The 20,796-nt window shown below is 34.1% G+C and overlaps 1 protein-coding gene across 5 annotated transcripts in view; it reads left to right on the forward strand.

Moving 5' to 3' along the window:
- The window catches only part of FER (FER tyrosine kinase), a 154,356-nt gene that overhangs the window by 65,138 nt on the left and 68,422 nt on the right, over window positions 1–20,796 (forward strand). For 4 of the 5 annotated variants that reach the window (XM_015652887.3, XM_033511340.1, XM_033511339.1 and 1 more), the window contains 3 exons: window positions 9,065–9,157; window positions 15,524–15,727; window positions 19,124–19,246. In XM_015652887.3, coding sequence (XP_015508373.1) covers window positions 9,065–9,157; window positions 15,524–15,727; window positions 19,124–19,246 — 420 coding nt within the window. The remainder of the gene's footprint in view (window positions 1–9,064; window positions 9,158–15,523; window positions 15,728–19,123; window positions 19,247–20,796) is intronic. The other variant, XR_001525417.3, reaches the window with a different exon arrangement.

The raw sequence follows: 20,796 nt of genomic DNA on the forward strand, positions 1-20,796 counted from the left end.
CCATTACAACTTCATGAGCTTACACAGAATTATACCAAGAGAGAACTTGTGGGTATGTTTGGAGATCTGTTACTATGATGTGGCAATGGCAACCAAGGAAGAGAAGGACCATGCCATGAAAAGCTAGTTCCCTTTCATATACAGCAAGTGCTGTACAGACTGAAATTTGGTAATTTTATTACTTGAAACAAGTAAAATGATTTTTTGAGAATTATTAATTTTTTACATTCAGTTAATAATGGCATTGTTAATTAATAACAGTGCTCTTGAAATCAGTGAAACAGTTTATATCTGAAAATGCCCAGACCAGCCTGAGGTTTTTAAAGGATGGAGGTCTTCATTTTCCCTGTTATATGTTTCCACAGTTAAATAAGGTAATAGCATTTAAACTTAATTTTAAAAAAGTATTTATTTGTTCTAAAATTGTCTGTAAGCTTTCAAAGGTCTTAATTGGTTTTTTAAATTGCCATTATTGAAATCAGTGGTTATTTACTTGGCATAGTTATGTGATCAGTGAAAGGAGGTGTCTTAGGATTTAGTGGTGTAGAGATACAGTTGTTAAGCAGAGAAGGAATACTTAATTTCATTGGCCTATCTGCATTGCAAAAGCCTTTGTCTGGCTACTTTTTCCTTCCACAGAAAGTTTTTATACAATATCTCAGTGCCTCAGCATAGGTGTTGAGGTACATTTAGCCATCTTTTTCTCTAGAGAACTGTTGACATTCTTGATGATAATTTGGTGAAAACAAAGCATCATATTTTTAAAAAAGCTGTTGGGCATATATAAGTGTTAAAATGTACTGTGTTACTGGAAACATTATTGCTAATCCCCATTAAGAGCTGCCTGACTTCCGTTAAGACCTATAATACATGTTTGTGTGTTTGGAAGATCTGCTAATTATTTAAAAGATGAAGGTGACATTTCTCTGACATTTCATATGTATCTTGAAAAATTAGCCTTCTGAAAGTCTTAATTAAAATAGAAAACAGAGCAGACAACTTAACTGCACATTCTGTTATGATAGATAGGGATTCAAAAAAAGAAAGCAAAGGGTCAATCATGTTGTAGTATTCATAATTATTGTGTTGTTTTTTTTTTTTAATTAAATCTATTTATACAGAGTATTTGCTGATACCCAAACCTTTCCTAAGGAAGATCTGATGAAGATTTTTGGGGTTTTTGTCTCCAAATATTTCACCAATCTCTTGCTTAATACTTTTTCTTACTGTTGTTTTCCTGGAAAACAAATAAAGTTACTTTGTAGGCTCTGTTGGAACTTCAAGATATGGTATATAAGGAATGAAATGCATAAAAACAATCATAAGAAAAAAAGACATTATTTTGAAAGAAAACAAATATTTTTGATAGTAAGTTGAATAAATTTCTGAACTTGTTATAAATTGTACATATTTTTTCTAACAGCCTTTTAAATACTTTTAGTATTAACATTATGTTGTGTTGTTACATTTCTGCAGACCAGCCTGTAGTAACACTGCCTGATTTCACATATACCAATAATGACTACTGAGTTACCAACCCTAAATAAATGTTCCTGAAGATACCAGGTCACTAGAAGTGATTAAACCCAAAAAAAAACATGCCAGAAATTTTCAGGAAAAGAAGAAAGAAGAGAGCAGAAAACATTCCATCATTGTATAAATTGATGTGTACTTGCCTCCCAAATGCTATAGAACTGCAGAATAATTTAAATTGGAAAAGATTTCAGGGGGTCCATCTGGTCCTGCTTCTTGCTCAGAGCAGGGCCATCTTTAATGGCTGCAGTCCATCTTTTGCAGGCTGCAAAATGCTTTATGCATTTTGAGGCTCTTAGCAGGTCCAGTGATGGAAGTTTTCCTCCAGGAAACCTGTTTCAATATTGATCACTGTCCTCATTGTGAGGTTTTTGGTTTTTTTCAGTATTTAATTAGCATTTTTCTTAATGCATATTGTCCTTTTGCTATGTACCACAGAAGAGTTTGGCTTCATGTAACCAATTATATTTTCAGCTCCCTTAATTAGAAAACTGATGTAGGAGAATGCAGAAAGACAAAATAATAATGCTCAGATATTTGGAGGAGCTTCTGTAGAATTAGTGAATAAGTAGATTGGGCTTTACAGCTTGAGAAGTGCAATGAAGGGGAGTATGATAAAGATCTGTTTAGTGAGTTGGGTGTGGGTATATACAGGTGAATAAGGAATAATGACTGTTCTCTGTCTTTGCAGAAGCAAGAAGTAGCACTCATCAAATAACCACAGTAGGCAAATGATTCAAAACAAGCACACAAACATGTTCTTCCAAAATGTGTAATTAAGTTGTGGAACTGGTTGCTACAGTCGGGGATTGTAATAGGTTATATATATCTATATAGATATATATAGATACAGAAGACAGCTGAAAAATATGGAAGGAAAATCCTTCCCTGACTGTTGTCATGAAACATCACATCTTAACTAGTAAGGCTGATCTTATACTACAGGTCCTCGGAGGACAAAGACATGCTCTGAAGAATTGTCATTCTCGTTTTCTTATATACTCCACTGGCATACTCTGGGATATGCCTTTGGTCTGAGAAAATATAACTGTTACCAAATTTCACACTACTAAGTCTTGTTTCTCAAGCTACCCTCTGCAATTCAGATTAAGGAACATTAATTTGCATCTAATGCAGTATTTTACAATATGTGTACATCAATGATACATCATTTCTGCTACTTTGGAAGGTGTTACTAGTGTTTAAAACAGAAAATGCTGCTTTATCATGAAATGGTTTTTGAATAGCTACATTGTTTAATTGGTTTCACTGTGTACTTCAGATATTCTTAATTAGCTTTGAATATTTAAATTGTAAATAACTGTATTATAATCTACATGGCTCTGCACAGTTCTAGGTATCTACAGTAGTAAACTAAGAAAATGCATATTCCTGGACATGGACTCCAAAGAGATGATCTACTCAACTCAATCAGCTTATATTCAGCTGGTTTTATTTGTGAGTGCCATGTTAATAATTTGAAATACTCTGTGTTTTTTGGTAAAGATGGCATGATTCTTTATCTGGTTTTCTACACATGGTCTTTCTGAGATACCTAGTTAAATCAAGAATGGGACAACCCCCCCCCCCCCAAAAACAAACAAACAAACAACCCAACATTCTTTTGAGGAACAAGATTAGTCTTATTTCTGAAATCAAAACATTAACTTTAGGCATATTGGCCATGTTCTGCTGTATGCTCAAATTTTAATATGTCAGCATTTACATCTCTTTCAGTAAGTGCTAATAGCTGTAAAACAGACACATGCAGATTTTTATGGTTAGTATATCCACTTATCAATTGGCAGGCCATAGTTAATGTCACTGTATAAGTTTATGGCATGCTTTTAGTGCTGCTCCTCAATAACTTAATTTCCACTACTGAAGTGAGTAATGCAGATGATCATTTTCAGAAAGTTTTTTTCTCTATTTTGAAGAGCTCCTGCTTGAAAATAACAAAATTTCAGTCTCAAACCATACTTTTACAGACTTTGAAAAAAACAAAAATATTCCTTGTTCTGCCCATTGTCTAAATTTGAAGCCTTAGGATGAATGTTGCTCAGCACCTTTTTCATCAGGGAAAGTGCATCTTCAAACAGGAACAAAAGCTAGCATTTACTTTATGAAAACTATATTAATTGCTCTGGCAGATGCTGTCTATATGTCTTTTTCATCCGTATGTTCATTGAACATATTATTTGCAGTAGCTGCTGGAATTTCCCTGTCTGTTTCTGTCTTAGAGCCCTTGTACTGTACTGAAATAATTTTCATCAAAATCTCTGAGGACCAGTTCCCTAGCCAGATCACAGAAAGAGTGATTTCACTCTTGTCTTCTAGATATCACTGATTATGTTCTTCTAATTGAAATCTCCTTTTGTTCTGAGAGCATTTTCTCTTTGAGTTGGAGAGTCATCATCACATTTCCAAATCTAAATTTCCTGTGAATGTTCTGTGATTTCATTTGCAAGCCCACATTCAACTTCAGTGGACAGTTCACATCTGACTCATGAAGCATTCTTTTTTTTGAATAGAATAATATTAGAGTATAGGCTTATTTACATCACTGTACCTACATGATTTACTGGTGTTTTAGGAATATTCAATATATACTGCCTTGTCCTTTGTCTCTTGCTGTTAATCTTCCACCTTTGATTGGTATCGTTACTATTTGCCTGTCCTTCAGAAACATTATTTCTGTTTTATCTTTATCTTAGATCTCTCTCCAGCCTCTTATTTCATTGCTTTTCTAAAAAGAGTATAGACTATTTTTCTTTGATGATAACATCTAAAATATAGCCCCAATTCTGGATTTATACAGCTAAAAAAATCTTCTGGGCTTTTACATCATGCTGTTCAATTTAAGCAAAATCTTTTTTTCCTGTTGTTTTGTCTTGCTTATGTTCATTGAAAATACTGTTGTGCCTATGACTCATCTGGCCTGTCTTCTTGATTGTGTCACTCTGCTGGGTATACTGTTTTATTTCTCATGCAGTCTTAAGATTTGCAGTGATTTTGCTCAATGACAGAACTGTATGCTTGGCAAACAAGACTGTTGTCCATGGGAATGTATCAGTTGTAAGGCATGGCCACAGAACATAAATTGTAGTGAAAAATCCACTAAAACACACAGAACCTTACACTGCACAAGATCCCCCAAAGAGAACATAGGAAACACAGAAGCCCAGGTTCTACTCATACATAAAGATGCAACCGAAGAAATCCTCAAGTGAAATAGCAAGTGTTTCACTCGTGGTTTTCAACTGACCTGAATCCTGAGCTCCTTTTTTGGTTCTTATGCTTAATCTCTCCTTTCTGTCACTTGTGAGAAGAGAAAAGAATGGAAAGTGAAATCAGTAGTGTCAGAATAGTTGTCTTCTGCTGTGGTATTTCTTGAAAAAAGCTGAAGTAATTGTTTCCCCGCTTAAGAAGAAAACAGCCTATATTCTTCCATTCCAACACTCTAGGTATGCCATACCACGCTTCAGTAATACCAGTAAGGTTATAGTCCTGCAAGTGTGAGCACATCCCCAGTTCTTCCTGTTTACTCCCCAGATGTCCGCATCAGCAGAAAGGCATTTCAGTGGTTCCCAGTGAAGCTGACTTGGTGTCTGGAGTGCGTGAAATTCCCTGGTTTATTTCAGGTGTTCTCCTAGGCTAGGCTCTGGGCATCTCAGTGGTGTGAGTGGGATAGTATCTCAGCCAACACCTTATCATGGTTAAACCTGATCATATCCTGTAGTGTTGGGTTCGATGGTTAGGTGACACTTCCTTCCCAAAAGCACCCCCAGGGAGGAAGTTGTCTGGGCAGGCTGCAGTCACACTCACACACTCACAAGCATGCCAGGGACGATGATCAATGGTGGAGAGCCAGGAAGGGTCTTTGTATGGAGTTCCAGCAGGGTTTATTGCAGCCACACACTGAAGGGGTCCAGGAACAGAGACACGAGGGCCCAGGGATTTATATGGGTTTGAGGGGGTGGATCCAAGGGTCAGGGTCCAACAGGAACACAATAGAGTAAAGTGGTACATGGGCAGGGTCAGGGAGAGGGAGAGCTAATGGTATAACAGGGGTAGAGGATTGCAGCAAACTGGGGCCAATGGGGAAACAGGGAAGGAAGAACTTTCTAGGGGAAAGGACATAAGGTAAAGAGGGACAGCCCACAGGCCCACTGGGTACATGTAACTGGGGTAGTGACATGGTGGTCACTACCCCACTATGGAAAAAGGTTTTTCCCTTCTAGTCTTATGTGGGGAAAGCCTTCTCTTTATGCTTTAACTTCATATATTAGAGGCCTCCTTCTACACCATTACTGCCTTTGGCTCCAGAACCTCCATAATATCTCCCTCCTCAGTTATATCTAGTTTATGATATAGCTAGTTTCAATTCGTTCTGAGTCATTAGAAACATGGCTAGTCCTTAAAAGGGAAAATATCAGTCGTGCATTTTTCATAATTCTTTTTATGTGTTCTCATGACACAGATGTGTTGAAACACACTTAAAGAAATAGGTTAAAATGTTTTCTAATGACACCTTGTATTTGCATAGATACCTAGCTTCTAAATGGTAAAGTACCATTTTTTCTGTAATAATTCAGTTACTGCATAAAATATTATGACCTACAGGTTAGTTTGCTTTCTAGTGAAATTGGTGTTGCATAAAATAAAGAAGTGAGAAATCATGCTACCATTTTCTTGATATCTGTGAAAGTAATTCATTTGAGATGAAATGAAACTAAATCAGCTAATATGCTTTAGTAGTTGTGTATGCTAATAAGTATATTACTACATAATGTTCTCTATATCATCCTTGAATCAGAATTCCTAATTCCAGTGTCTAGCTCAGGTTTATTAGTCTGATAGTCACATGTCTTACAACTTTGAAACTTTTGTCATGACTACATATTTGACATGTTTGTTCTGTTTGGTGACATGATGTCTGTTGGAATGAGCCTTGTGTGGAATTGTAATGATAATGTAATGAACTTTCTGAGTAAATAGTGTCTCTTCTCTCTACTAGGTTCCTTCAGAAATTTTAAATTACCCAATACCCTGAGACAATCCTTTCACCTACTAAATCATTTGTTGAATTGAGAGGGGCTTGATTGAGAAGTTCAAAATTTGATGTGGCTGGGGGGAGATCATTGGAAGATAACTGTGATGCATATTTGCTTTTATTTTGTAAAATAGACTTAAAATAACACCCTGATTTAACTAGTAGGATTGTACACACTCATGTACATAAATACATACATTTAAAAGGAAGTAGATAGGATGTTCTGGCTTGCAGTTTCACACTAGTTTAGAAATATATATATATATATATATAATGTGCATTTAAAAAAAAACCAACCCTTTTCACTTTTCTAAGTGAAAAACAGTTTTCCTGTGAGATCAAATGTACCCTCCTAAGGCATGCTGCAGCTGGGCAATGGCAAAAAAAAATCAGTAGAAGACTACTGTTGTAGCTTTTTAGTTTTATCTAAAATAAATCTAAAAATACTTGAATGGAATGAATAAACTCAGTACTGGCTACAGTTGTGTTTTGTCATATGTTTGGTTATGCCTGCTGTGCAGACAGATTCTGAGTCTTCATTGCTGTAAGATATAGACTAGGTTCAACATGTCAGGGGAAGGAGCTGTGGAAATGCTAAATAGTGTTTATAAATGTATTGCAGTTGGAACAGGACATGTGCTACATTTTGAACTAAGCCAAAGTTTATCCCTTAAATCCACATTTCAATACTTGCTCTTATTTAATGCAACTGTTTGCCACTCTGTGTCATTCAGTGGTGCTTATCAAAGTTGTCCCAGTCATTGAATTTGGTATTTTGAATCAAAAAAGCTCCCTCTTGTCAATATTTTTTGTTAAGGAGAAACTGAATGAAGGTGAAAGTAGAGCCTTACTTGTAGTTTGATGTTGCCACTAGATAAGCAGGCTGTTACCCACTTGAGTCCACTAGAAAGAACCCTTAAGTTTTGGTTGTGGGAAATAAAGTAGAATGTCTGCATCTTTTGATAACTTATTTTCTTCTGTTATGTAAGAAGTGTACGTTTAATTTGTGTTAAATCTCATAGTTCACTTCAGAAGAGACATGTGGAGTGTTTCATACCTCAGCCAGCAGGCAGCATCATAAGAATAAAACTCAGGTTTCAGCACAGAGTTGTTTTATTAAAATTAATTTACCTGGTATATTACAATATTTAAGATTGATAAAATGTATAAAAATGTTATTGATGGGTAAGTGAGCACACAGTTAATGAGTGTTTCCGTGATAGATGCACTCCCTATCAGAGTTTTCACAATTTGACTGATTTTGTACTCTTTTATTCAATAGCATACAAATAAAGGCAAATTGCAGACTTCTGCTACCAAATAAATAGTCTTGTTTTGCTACTATAACATTTAACCTGTATGTTGTAAAATAAACTCTATTTGGAAATCATTTTCAAAGACCATTTTGGTGTACGGAATGTATACATTTTGGTGCTTGTTTGGAAGTCCTGGAATAAACTGAAGCTACATTTATTACATTATGACATTTTTGGTTTCTTCTGTCAGAAACGTACATTGGAAAAAGCAATTTTTCTTTGTAACACTGGCAAACAGTTGTAGTCTGTCTTCATTATCAGTTTTTTACAGTTTAGTTAACCGAAATCTAATTAGAATGAGGTTGTTAATCTCTGATTTTTCTGTTTCAAGTTAGTTTACTTTGAGTACTCACTGAAGTATCTTTGCTGTTTCTGAAGGCGATTTACAAGCAGTAAACTCAGTTTGTCCATGTTAAAAGTACTTTTTTTTTAAAGGGTGGTTATTAATTTAAGAGCCTATAGTAAGAGATGAAGGAAAATACCGTCTTTGGACTAAGTCAGTTTATGAGACCTTGGAAATTACATTGGCTTCTGCTGAACTAGAGATGCTTAAAGGCTGTTTCAGTGTTCCAGTCAGAGCCCTATTCTTGCAGAATTTTAAATCCAGACAGTGCCTGCACTAACAATTTACAGTAATGCCAGAGGAGAAATGGCTCCTATTATCTGCAACAATGTGTGCTAATATTTACAGGTAGTCTGTTGTTAGAGAAGAACCTGTTAATAAAGGGGAAAAAAATACTAAAGATGTATTAAGTAACGATAATGCACATACATAAGAGTTTTTTTACCAAACTCTTTACCAAACTTTTACCAAAACAGGGGGTTTTTTTCATATTTTTGAGTCATTGTCCCTTTAAAATAGGTATTTCAGGAGAACTGAGACGTATGTCTCTCTCTTTTCAGAGTATAAAAGAATTTCAGTTTTCTTTATACTTAGAATAATAGCGCAAAATATTTGAGGAAATATGTAATTTGTTAGTGGTTAAATTGATCTGAGCTCAATCCTGCTGATGTTGATACTTCCTGACTTGTATCAGTAGCAGTTCAGCCTGTTTTATTTACGTGAAATTCAGGATTCTATATTGCACATTCTCTAATAAATCAGTTATCCTGGAGATATGCTTTTTTTTTTGTTCACTGAAGACTCTGGCCTTTCTCATAGGATAAGAAGGATAAAGTCTCAAGATTTGACACGATACGTCATTCCATAGCCGGAATTATAAGGTCTCCAAAATCCATGTTGGGTTCATCATCGGTAAGTAGTACCAATACTGCAGTGTTGTGATATATTCTATCATTTTTACAGCTTAAATAAGATTTATTTTTTCTTGAAGAATCATATATTTCCATCTGAATGGACAAAACTTACATTAAAATGATATTATATAAACACTGTTCTGATTGATTAGTGTATACAGGATAATATCGTGGTATAATGGTATGTCAGATATATATATAATGGCAAGTCAGAAGAACTTGCTACACTTTAGGAGAATCACAGTTTGTATATTCTTTGCAGTGCCCAGAGTCGTGCTGTATTGTTCAGAATATTCTTTCCAACAAGGCTGATTTTCTTGAAATGCACTGTATGATAATAATCTGTAGTAGGCTAGATGGCTATACCTGTTTCACCAATTCTTCACCAATTGTTGCAATAATTGTATTCCTTATATTTGTTATTGAAAGCTCATATGTATAAGCATATATTGATACTACTGCTGGTACTATTTAAGTAACTTAAGTGTTATAGATCTTGCTTAAAAGCCCACTAAAAATGGTTGCTGAATATCTGAGGTACAGTTAGCTTTTCTTCAAATTCTGTAATTGCTGTACAAATGTCCTTGTTCCTTTTGTTTTTGTATTTCCTTTCGTTTATTTCATATGGAAGTTTGCAAGATCAGTTAAAATCCTTGAGCACCTTAGGGATGTGTCAGATTCTACTTGAAAACCTTCTCTTTTTTTTGAAGTGGTGGAACATGTTATCAGCCATAACCTTCCCAACAGAAAATCCAACCAAAATAAGAACTCAAAAAGCAAGCAAAAGAAAAAAAGAAACCTGAAAGAAAGCTGGGCAAAGTTTTTAAAATTGTTTAAAATTGCCTTTTGATTCTGATCTTGTCACCTAAATATAAGCTCGAAGTAGCATTCTTGAGAAAACTTAAGAAGCAATGAGTCTTCTATTTTATGCTCCTAGGATCTGTTAAAGGACTCAGCAAAACATATTTAAGCTAGATACTCATATATATAATATTCAGAATGGGTGGAAGAGATAACAATTACATATGTGTAAATATACATGTGTATACAGAGAACAACTGTATATAGTGATGAAGGAATTGGAAAATAAATATGACCACGAGATAAAATTAGGGTAGAAAGGCTTTTCCTGTGAAAAACATGAAAGTTGCATGGCATTTTAAAAGTAGCAAGTAAAACCTTGCTAAAATATTGAAATACCCTTGATGTTAAACAAAATCTCCCTGTTATTGCAATCTTCATTTTATAAAAGCTCTAGTTGTTGTAAAAAGGCAGCATTTCATAGTAAAAAACTGATTAAAATGTGTATTTCTGTGATCTCTGTTCTTTATGTAGGTGAGACACAGCATTCATCCCTATTTCCATGTAATATAAAAATTATGACATCAAAACAAACCAAAAAGCTTCCACAGACCACAGAAAAAAAAAAAAACTTACCTAAAACTGCTTCAGAGAAAAATTGGAAGAGAAGAAAAAAATCTCAAGAGGAAGATCAAAATAAAACATTTAGATTAAGTCAGGGATACTCAATGTCAAAATGTCAATTGGTATAAAGTGTCATTTTAAATAGTCTATGTGCCACACTCTGATTTTCATTCCATGGAAGCTGATGTAAATCTGCCTGTAGATACATGGTAGATAAGATTGGTGAAACCTTGGAATATGTTTGGGAGAAGTGAGATTGGCATTGGTTCATTTGAGTCAGAAAATAGAATATGAGTAACAAGTGCAATCTTTATTTCCTGTCACTTAAATGACAACTAAATGACTTCAGAGTTAAATATATAAACTAATATATACTAAAATAGCTAATTTTCAGTTTTTCTTTTTATTTTGATTTTGTGTGTGTTAGAAAAGCTGACCATATGTATACAGCTGAAATTTGCATCACAAGTTAGTACTTAGCTATTAAATGTGGTCAGCTGTTTCCTGCTGACAGCTATATAACCATGCTTAATTGCTAAATATATAAACTAGTAGTTAAAACTTATTATCCATCAACAAAATATTCAAAGTGATTATTGAATGTGTATTATAAAGTAATATTAACATCTGTTAAAATAGGCCAGTACAAAAAGAGGTCTCAAAGCAGATTTGGAAATGGACCTCTTATATAGTCTAGTCTAAAATGTGAGCTTACCTACCTGTTTTCAAAATATTTAAGTATTTAAAATTTTTTAAGTATTTCTAAGTATTTAATTTTTAAACATATTAAAACTTTGGAAATGGATCTAGATATCTAGGTTTAAATATGGTGCTATATTAAAAACATTGTCCAGTATTTTTAATTGGTGGGATAAAGTGAATTGTGTTTGTATAAATTAGAGAGGATTAATTTTTTGTAAAAAAAAATATGAAAAAAAGTCATAGGGAAATCATGCCATTCTAAAAGGCAGTAGATTTTGTGTGTTGACACTGAAATTCTATATATGCTCTCAGAATGCAAAGATAAGAAGTAATACAGGCAAAAAGTGTAGTTTGTAAAGAAAGAAACAAGGCTAAGGATTGAGGTAGTTTTTCTTGGATGAAATGCAAGCCAATTGTCTATAACAGCAAGAGATGGAAGTTTAATCAAATGAGGAGAGGAAACACAACAGTGAGGGTAGCTTTCATGTACATGTAATGAAATGCTGTGAATAATCTGAATGAAAAGTCTGAACAAATTGCATCATGAATGCCAGCTTCTGCCTCCTGCATATTTTTTTTGGTATGAGACATTTGAGCTTGGCGCAAACATCTGCTTTCATTTATAAGATTTTTTTTTTCAATTGTTTATAGGATAATAGGTGGAATTAATGTTTGTTTCAGATGGTGTATTATTAGCATGTGGGAATGAGCCAGGTATGTGGAGACAGAATATTCCATAGGGTATTATCTCAAATTATCAACCTAAATTTATTGCTTTACATTCTCATTTGTGTCAGTGCTAATCTGTTACACTGTGAGAGAAAAATACCTTGAGAAAACATTTTGTTTGCTCAAAGGTGAAAAATAAGGGACTACTGAAAATTTGCATTCAGAATATATATTAAAAAAAAAAAATACTGAGCATGCTGTTAGTGTAATAAAATATCATTATTATTTTTATTTAATTGGTAGTGAAAGTGCAGGAATAATATACAATATTTTGGAGTCAGAAATAACACACTGCTGTTCACTCAGTTTTTCTCTTGAAGTAAGGGAAGCAGCTGGGAATGCTTCCTTTTACTATTGGAGAAGAGCATATGTTTTAATGGATTGTTAAACAGAGAGCAAGGGGTTCAATATAAAGAAACAGGAGAGTACTAGATCCATGAGGACCATGATGAAGTACATAAGGCCATCTCCTTGTAGAAGTAAAAGCATGACTAAATATATAAGGAAACACCCCCAGCCCCACACAATAATCCATGACTAAAATATGGCAATAAATGGAAATGTTGAGGGGAAAAAAAGAGGCAGAAAAAAAGGGAGGGGAGGGAGGGAGAGCTGAAATTTGCAGTATGAGTTCCTTTCTGCACAATTTGGTTAATTATTATTACCTTCCACCCAAATTAACAACAAAAATCCTAGAAACAATATTTCTTCCTTTAGACTGTTGAATCATTGAGTGCTTCTGTAAGTGTACATACAAATGAACAAGAAATCCATCCCCCAAATGAGATTGTAAAACATTAAGGCCTGGAATATAAACTTTTCATATTAACTTGCTGGCTGATATTTAAGTAGAATTCAAAGAAAAGAGGTGGAAATTCCATTTTGTGCAGGTAGCTTTTTTTTTTCTTCTCTATTTTCCTCAAAGACTAATCTATCATCTAATTCTAAATATAAAATGCAGTAGAAATACTAGTACTGAGTAAACTGAGTTGAAATCAATATTGAAGTAGATATATATCCTGCATTGCTCCTGTTCTTTCTGGGCTTTCAGCCATGTTTTATTCTATAGCCAGTCAGGGTCAATATTGTATCATAGAGAAAATATGTTGGAATCAGAAGACTTGTTCATGAAAAAAATGCAATTTTAATAACACTCAAGAATAATTGCCACTTAATTAATCAGAAAAACCACCTTGATATGATAAAAAGTAAAGGTAAGATAAAGTGAAAGACAATCAACAGAGAAAACTTTGTGGAATTTACACTGTTTCTTTCTTCTAAGTAATACTTCAGTCAAATTTCAAAGAGAGGGAATAGACAACACCATAGTTATCTATGTCTGAAATGCTCTGTTTTACTTCCATAAGCTCTTTCTCTGTCTTAAAGGCTCTTAAGATGTTTTGTTTTCAGATTTGATTCTGATTGTCTGAATGATGCCTCAGCCTGCACCCAGTTTGTACATAAATGTTACAATGTTACAATCTGATGGCTTCCTTTTTAAGATATAAAATAAATTGCGTGTCAGGTTGTTCAGGTTTTTTTTAACTTTCTTTTACAAAGACCATGAAGTAGATAAGTAACCCTGTATTGTCCTTTTATCCTTAGGAACATTCCATCTCAATTAGAAATACTCTCCTGTGTTAAAGGGTTTGCTGCTATGAACGTAACAGAGATCTAGGTTTTCTTTCAATTCAGGCTCAGCATCTTTGAACAATAAATGTTCAAGTAAATAACATTGTCTAACATTTTGAAAGCTTTTTTTTCTTTTAGGACTTTGTGAAAGAAAATGACATAACATGATTTAACATGTTTAACAGTGGTGGACAGCTTTCATCTAGGATGTTTTTAACTGCTAATGAAATTTAAAGAAATTACTACCTTTTTGGCCAATAAATATCTCTGCTTTTTAGCAACTCACTGTGCTGATAAATACATAATGGAATGTATTGGAATACAGCTTTTGCCTCTAAAAACTGTGCAATTTGTATTCAAGCTGTAGTTATTTCTTACAGTCCTTCCTGTCTCTGTTAGAGAGCACACTCACTCTTACTAGTGATGAGCCTATAGTCCTTGTTTCAGATCTCACATCTGAAATTCTTGATGAGAATTTTGTCGATGATGATACTCTGTGTGTCTGTTGATGACTGAGAACACAAGGGTCTGTTGGGTTTCTAAGCATGTTCTCCAGTTTTCCATCAAGATCCTGGGTTAAACTAGTCCTTTGAGGTCTAACTTAGGCAACCAGAAGCCAATCAACAAAGACATTTTTTAATAGCTAAAAATTCATGCAAGTGCTGAAGAATTGCAGATACTTGGAAACAAGAATTTCTGTGTTATGTATGAATTTCCCATTCCTGGGTCTGCTCATTTCCACTCTGAGAATCTGAGACCATTCCTAGTATTTTTTGAATAAGGCGAGGCATTGCAATCTAAGTATCTTCTGAGGAAAACCTTTAGGTACAGATGTACAGATGGCCTCCAAAATGGGTTTTTATCAGGGCAGAGCAATAGCAGAGATTAATTCAGAATGGTGTGTTTTGCTTCCATTTATTTGATTGTCCTTCATTGAGACGCAAATCTCCATGCTGTTACCTAGGTGCAGTTCAGGAGGCTGCAGAGCATTCACATACCTGTTCTTCTCACAGTGTGCACTGTGTTATGTTATTCAGAGTTTTACCACTCTAACTGTGAGAATTTCTATGAGCTCTGCCAATGTTTTTGAATTATGTGCAGTGTAAATAAGGGCTTGCCTTCCTACCCATAACAAATCTGAAGTGGTCAGTGACAAAATATAGTTTACTACAGTGTTTTCTTAAATAATGTAGGCATGTTAAAATTAATGTGTGAAATCATAGATTAAAACTCATTGACTGCTTCTTACAGCTAGTAGCTTCCATTTGCAGCCAATTCCATGTAGTGAAAATAGTTCCTTACAATCGTTGTGTCTTCACAAACTCTTATCATAGAGTTCATAAGGATACTACACCCAGGTGTGTATTCTGCACTACATAGTACATGTTAGGAAAAAATTCTCATAATTATTAATTGATTTGGGATGCAATTGATAGATTCTGTGAAAACAATTTATCCGATTCAAGTGCTTTGTATGAGTCAATTTATTATGGTTTTGTGTCTGAGATGTTTCTGTTTGGATGAGAAATGATTGATTTTCAGTCTTTAATAGCATGTCAGAATATATGAGAAAGAGTTGGTCAGTATGGCGTATAAAAAATAGCAAGCCAGATAAAAAATATTATGGTTTTATGAATGATTTCTTTACTTCTGTTTTTGATATATTGCTTTTTCAGGTAAACAAAAAAAAGGTGATCAATATGCTTTTGTGGAAGTATATGAGCTGTAAGAGCCTTGATCTTGTTGGTTAATAGAAATACATAATTTAGATACATAAACCAGAAGTTATTGTTGTTTGTGATATTTTTCATGTACAAGTAAACTCTGAATGAGTACTGTTATAGTAACATTTCTTCTCTTCAATATTTTTCCCAAGTTCTTTGATGTAATCTCAACCACTGAGAAACCATTGGCTGAGCAAGACTGGTATCATGGTGCAATTCCAAGAATAGAAGCCCAGGAGCTGTTAAAACAGCAAGGAGACTTCTTGGTGCGAGAGAGCCACGGGAAACCTGGTGAATATGTCCTTTCTGTGTTTTCAGATGGACAACGGAGACACTTTATCATACAATATGCTGATGTACGTCTCTGATATAGTACTGAATATTCAATTTAGGATCTACATAGTTCACTGTAGCAAATGATTTAGCATTTATGTGAAAGCATGAAAACTGTTGGAAGCATTTCCATCAGTGCTGGAAACAGGGGTAAAGGTAATTTTGGGAAACAAAGGAAAAGTATGAAGTATCAAGTTATAAGATACTGATCTTTTATGCAGAAAAGCCAAGATATTTCTGTAAATGTTTTGAAATCTGGAAGTTGTTACTTTTTTTTTATGCATGTATGTTTGGTTATTGGTTATTTGGTTACCCATTTTCATAGTTGGTGCAGATTAGTCTTCATCTAGTTCAGACATTAAAGAGTCCACTGCATCTTACTGAAAAATGGAAACAGCCATGCAGAAAAAAATAATCTGTGTTGGTTTTTATGCATATGGGAATTAAAGTCCATGTTGCCCTTGAGATGCTTATTTTCTTTTTAGTCCTGTGGTTATTGTTTTGTTCAGTATAACACAAATACTTATGAATGTCACACAGTATGTATGCTTCTAAGGACCAGAATTGAACCCTTTGTTGCTATGAGGAAAAATTGATGACTTAATGAACAGTATATTAATTATTAATCTACCTTTATACAGTGTATTTATTTTTATTTTTCTTAATGCGTTGGTTAGTTTTTTTAATTTATGTATTTTTTTATACCTTGAAGAATTTTAAACTTATTCAAAATGTAGCAGTTCCTGTAACATTGCTAGAAATTTTTCTTGAAGCATGAAATTGCAGCAAATCATTCTGTTTTGGTTCAGTATGCTGTCTCTTCAGTCTCTTGTAATAAAGTTTCCCATATGCATAAATTTGAGAATTTAATCTCATAATGATATTACACTGAGGGAATATCATTGTCTGAATTCCCAGATGATGCAGCATGCCAGGAGTAACTCAATATTGTGTTCCTGGTTTATTTCCTTTTAATGAGAAGCAGTGATATTTTTCAAACTTCAGAAAGGTTGTAATGCTTCTCTAGGATTATTGATTTTAGACACTTGTCATACTGCAGAGTGTTCATTAGTTCTCATTAGAATTTTCCTTGTAGGAATGAGCACACAGTCAGTATTTTATTTTATTTTGATTTTATGACCTTAAAGTATTTTGATGCATCAGAGTGCTAAATGAGGAAATAAATAGCAGTAAATTTACCTGTACCTAGAGTCTTTCAAGATGCTTGGTGCTCCCTAATCTGACCTAGCAGAAATAAGTGCATGTAATATTCGTGGTCTAACTGAAATAATTTGTGCAAATTATTGTATGTGGCAAGTAGATCTTCAAATAGATTGTACTTCCAAGTCCAAGTTCCAAGTATTAATTTGGTGCCTACCTATAAGCTGATTCTTCTTTTGTGTGTGTGTGTGGAGGAGTTTTCCACTAAAACAAAACAAGCTATCTTTCTCACCATAATTTTGCACTTTCTCTTACACTTTGTAAGACTGATACAGTTTAATGTTACATAGATTGGACGGTCCCAGCATTGTCAGGTCCAGATATCAATCTGCTTGTACATTTACTAATAGAGCATTATATTCATCTGCTCTTAGGATTAATTTGTGGTAGATTTTGTGTCAACCATAGAATGTAACACTTTCTTTTCCTTAAAGATGTTCAATACTCTGTATTCATTCCTATGGGGAGAATTTTCTGAGAATGAGAAAAAGCTTATTAAGCTCTAGAGAGTAGATGCTGGGAGTGTTATTTACTCATGAACATTTTTGTAGGCAAGTGCAAGGAGAGTTAAGTACAAACGATTTGTTTGTTTGTTTACATTGGTATGAACAATGTGGAACTGGGTCTCTGACTGGTCAAACCACACTCACGGATCATTAACAGGTCTCCATATTTTCTTCTGAATCAAGAACTGATGATTAGAGTAGGACATTTGTTTTAGCAGCAATCCTTTTGTTGTATAAATGTTCTGTCTCTGGTTTTACAATTATTTTAAAGGCTAATCTTAATACAACTATTTGTGTAATAAATTAATTCATCGTTCAGCTTTAAGCATCAAAATTCACTGCTGCCTTTCAGAGGTACTATTGTTTTCATTTTCTGCTTATTTGAAGCTGTGCCATTTTAAAAATTGTAGCGATATTAGTAAGGGTCAGGATTGGGTGTAAATGTACAGAATCAAAGGACACTGCCTGCTCTGAAGGTTTTACATAAATGACAGCAGATTGGCATGTGGCTGGATCTGGAATTAGGAAATAATAGGCAGTAGTGGTGGTTGTGCTGAGGAGACTCTTGGGACAGTTGGATCAACAGCACAGAAGTATGAAGGAGCTTATTTGAAAGGAGTGGGAACTAAAGTTAACAGTCAATCAAAGCTGAGTCACTATTTAATAAACAGCAAAGCGTTTAGAGTATGGAAACATTTTTATGATGGAGAAATGTGAATGTTTTAAACAGCTGACATGACCCAACTCTCTTTACCAACAGCAATGACTATGTTTCAGGAAGTTAATGCTTTAACCCTTAAGGAAAACACTTAATTTAGGAAACACTGTGCAAGGAATTCAGTCCTGGGGGCTAGAAACAATGCATGCTAGTGGAAGAGGTGTTCATTGCCCAGTTGTGTAAATGAATTTGAATCACCTTCTGTACTCTGAGTTTTTTTAAATTGCAATACTTGTTCATTGTTGCATTGTCAGAATGGCTTATGGCAATTAGTGCCTTGAGGGAAAAGCCATCTAACTGTAGATGCTGAGTCTTATGAAAGCAGGAGACTTTATCATGTTTCACAATCAAATGCAGGGTCCTGCCCAACTTCCCTTAGAAGCCTGTGTATGACCTGTGTTTGTCTTTAGACTCTCCTGATAAATACTTTTTAATAAAGACCAATCATGCATCCTGTACTCTGTGCCAGGATTTGCTAATTTTAGGGGACAATAAATGAAGGAAGATGAGATTAGGATAGTATTGTGTATCTCCTATTTATTTTATCTCTTGTTGTATTTCATCATATAGATTTTTTTAGTTTGCTTGCCATAATTTTTAGAAATAATTCAGAAGTTTATGTTGTTTTTTCTGGTTTAGAATATTTTTATTTCACTCTGTAATAGTTTTGATTTTAACTGTCCTATCTATTTAAATTAGGAATTTAAATAGCTATTTTATCATATTGCCTTAAATGACTGAGGCAGTAATTTTGCATTTATTAATTTATTATTTTATTTTCCTAATTATCATTCCAGTTAAGTTAGTATAAATGCTATTCACTAGGTTAGAAAAAGAATTTAAAATAGTTCTATAAAAGTGTACATTTTTTTCTGTGTTGTTACTAGTGAAGGAAGTTTGTGAAGCACTTTTGCAGTGTCTTGTTCGAACTGTTTCTTATAGAGAAATAAATTTTTCCTTTTGCCTCCAAACAGAATCAATATCGTTTTGAAGGAACTGGGTTTCCAACTATTCCTCAGCTCATAGAACATCATTACACAACAAAGCAAGTTATTACAAAGAAGTCAGGTGTTGTTCTGCTTAATCCCGTTGTTAAGGTAATGCATACATTCCAGAACATTTATGTAACTGACAATCATTTTGGGGTCTTCCTGTTATTGTTCAAGTAAGATCCTATGGAACTTCTCAGAAGACTTTTAATTTTTATTCATTTTGTGACTCTGTTCCTGTTCTCTTTCAAACTTCTCACCTCTGTGTAACACATTCACTTAAAACAGCTCTCCATCCTGATTCTCATTATGAATTTTTGCTATTTTGAAAGAATGGTATTCAACTTCTTATGAAGTATCCTCTCACTTTTCTTTTTGGTTTCACTTTTCATTTGGATTTCCCTACTAAGTAATTCAAAGAGTAGTTCAAAAAAAGTTCACTGCCCTTCCTTCTGTAAAGGAAAAAAATTCTTTTATATAATGAAGAAGGTCTCAGAAAATTTGGAAGACTTATGACAACTCCATTTTGTCTCTGGTTTATATCACAAAAGTAAGTTAGACACAAGAAAAGGTACTGATATTCCATGATCAATGAAAATTTAAAACAAGAATTCCCTTTTTAATCAGGAAGCTATAGCAGAAAGTCTTTCAGGATGGAAATAAAAAAGGCTAAATATTGAACTGTATCAGTGTTTTAAGAGTCTCCTTGACTTCTTCCATCAGTTTTGCAGTTAGTGTCTGTCTAGTTGGTATTTCATTCATAAGCCAACTTCACTTATATATTTGCCTCTTCAGGTAAGCCTTTTGTTCTTGATACAGTTATTTCTTCAAGATTGGTTTCAAGCCTGTGTTCAACAAAATTTTAGGAAGCGTGACAATTTATATTTCACATTTGTTACCTGCTCCTAGTTCTTTCCTGCTAATAATCCTAAGAAAGTCAAGCATGTTCTTTTCTCAAAATTGCACTTAATCTGCACTTATCTATTCTATATAATTTTAAAATTTTAAGAATGGGACACTAGAAAGACACATTTTGTGTTAATATCTTGCTGATTACCAAACTGATGCTTCATTGAACATAAATTATTGCTTACATTCATTGTAGATCACATGAGAAGGCATAGGACATTACTTCTGATGTGTGGATAATTGTTTCTGATATAAATGATTTTAGCTACAAACAAGGGGTAGTCAAGCTTAAAATGAAATATTTTTAAATTTGTTTGCAAATTTCTCTCTAATACCGTGTTTGTTTTAAATATGTCACGCTTTTTCTGTGTCCTGACTGTACATTCTGTGAAAGCAGCCCCGTTTTAGCAAATGTAAAATGATAGTGTCGTATCTTATCACATAATCTTAATTACTGTCTGTTAAACTGGAACGCATAATCTGTAAAACAGCATCTCTCCGTTCTCTGTTGCTTACTTTGATGATGGTTTCTTATTCTTGCCTTTTTTGTTTCATTTTATATATTTTTTTCATAAAGTTAAGTTTTAATTTTTCCATAGTCTTTTGTAACTATGGCCAAATAATTTTTCTAGTACCTGTCGTATAGAGGAAACATATTCCTAAATGGCATTCCTGGTCATTTCACCATTACCGCTCCGGCAGCAGCAGGGAATTCCCCCCACAAGCATCAGCTCCGACCCTTCTCTGAA

The sequence above is a fragment of the Parus major genome, chromosome Z (genome assembly GCF_001522545.3).
Source record: "Parus major isolate Abel chromosome Z, Parus_major1.1, whole genome shotgun sequence".
NCBI lineage: Eukaryota > Metazoa > Chordata > Aves > Passeriformes > Paridae > Parus > Parus major.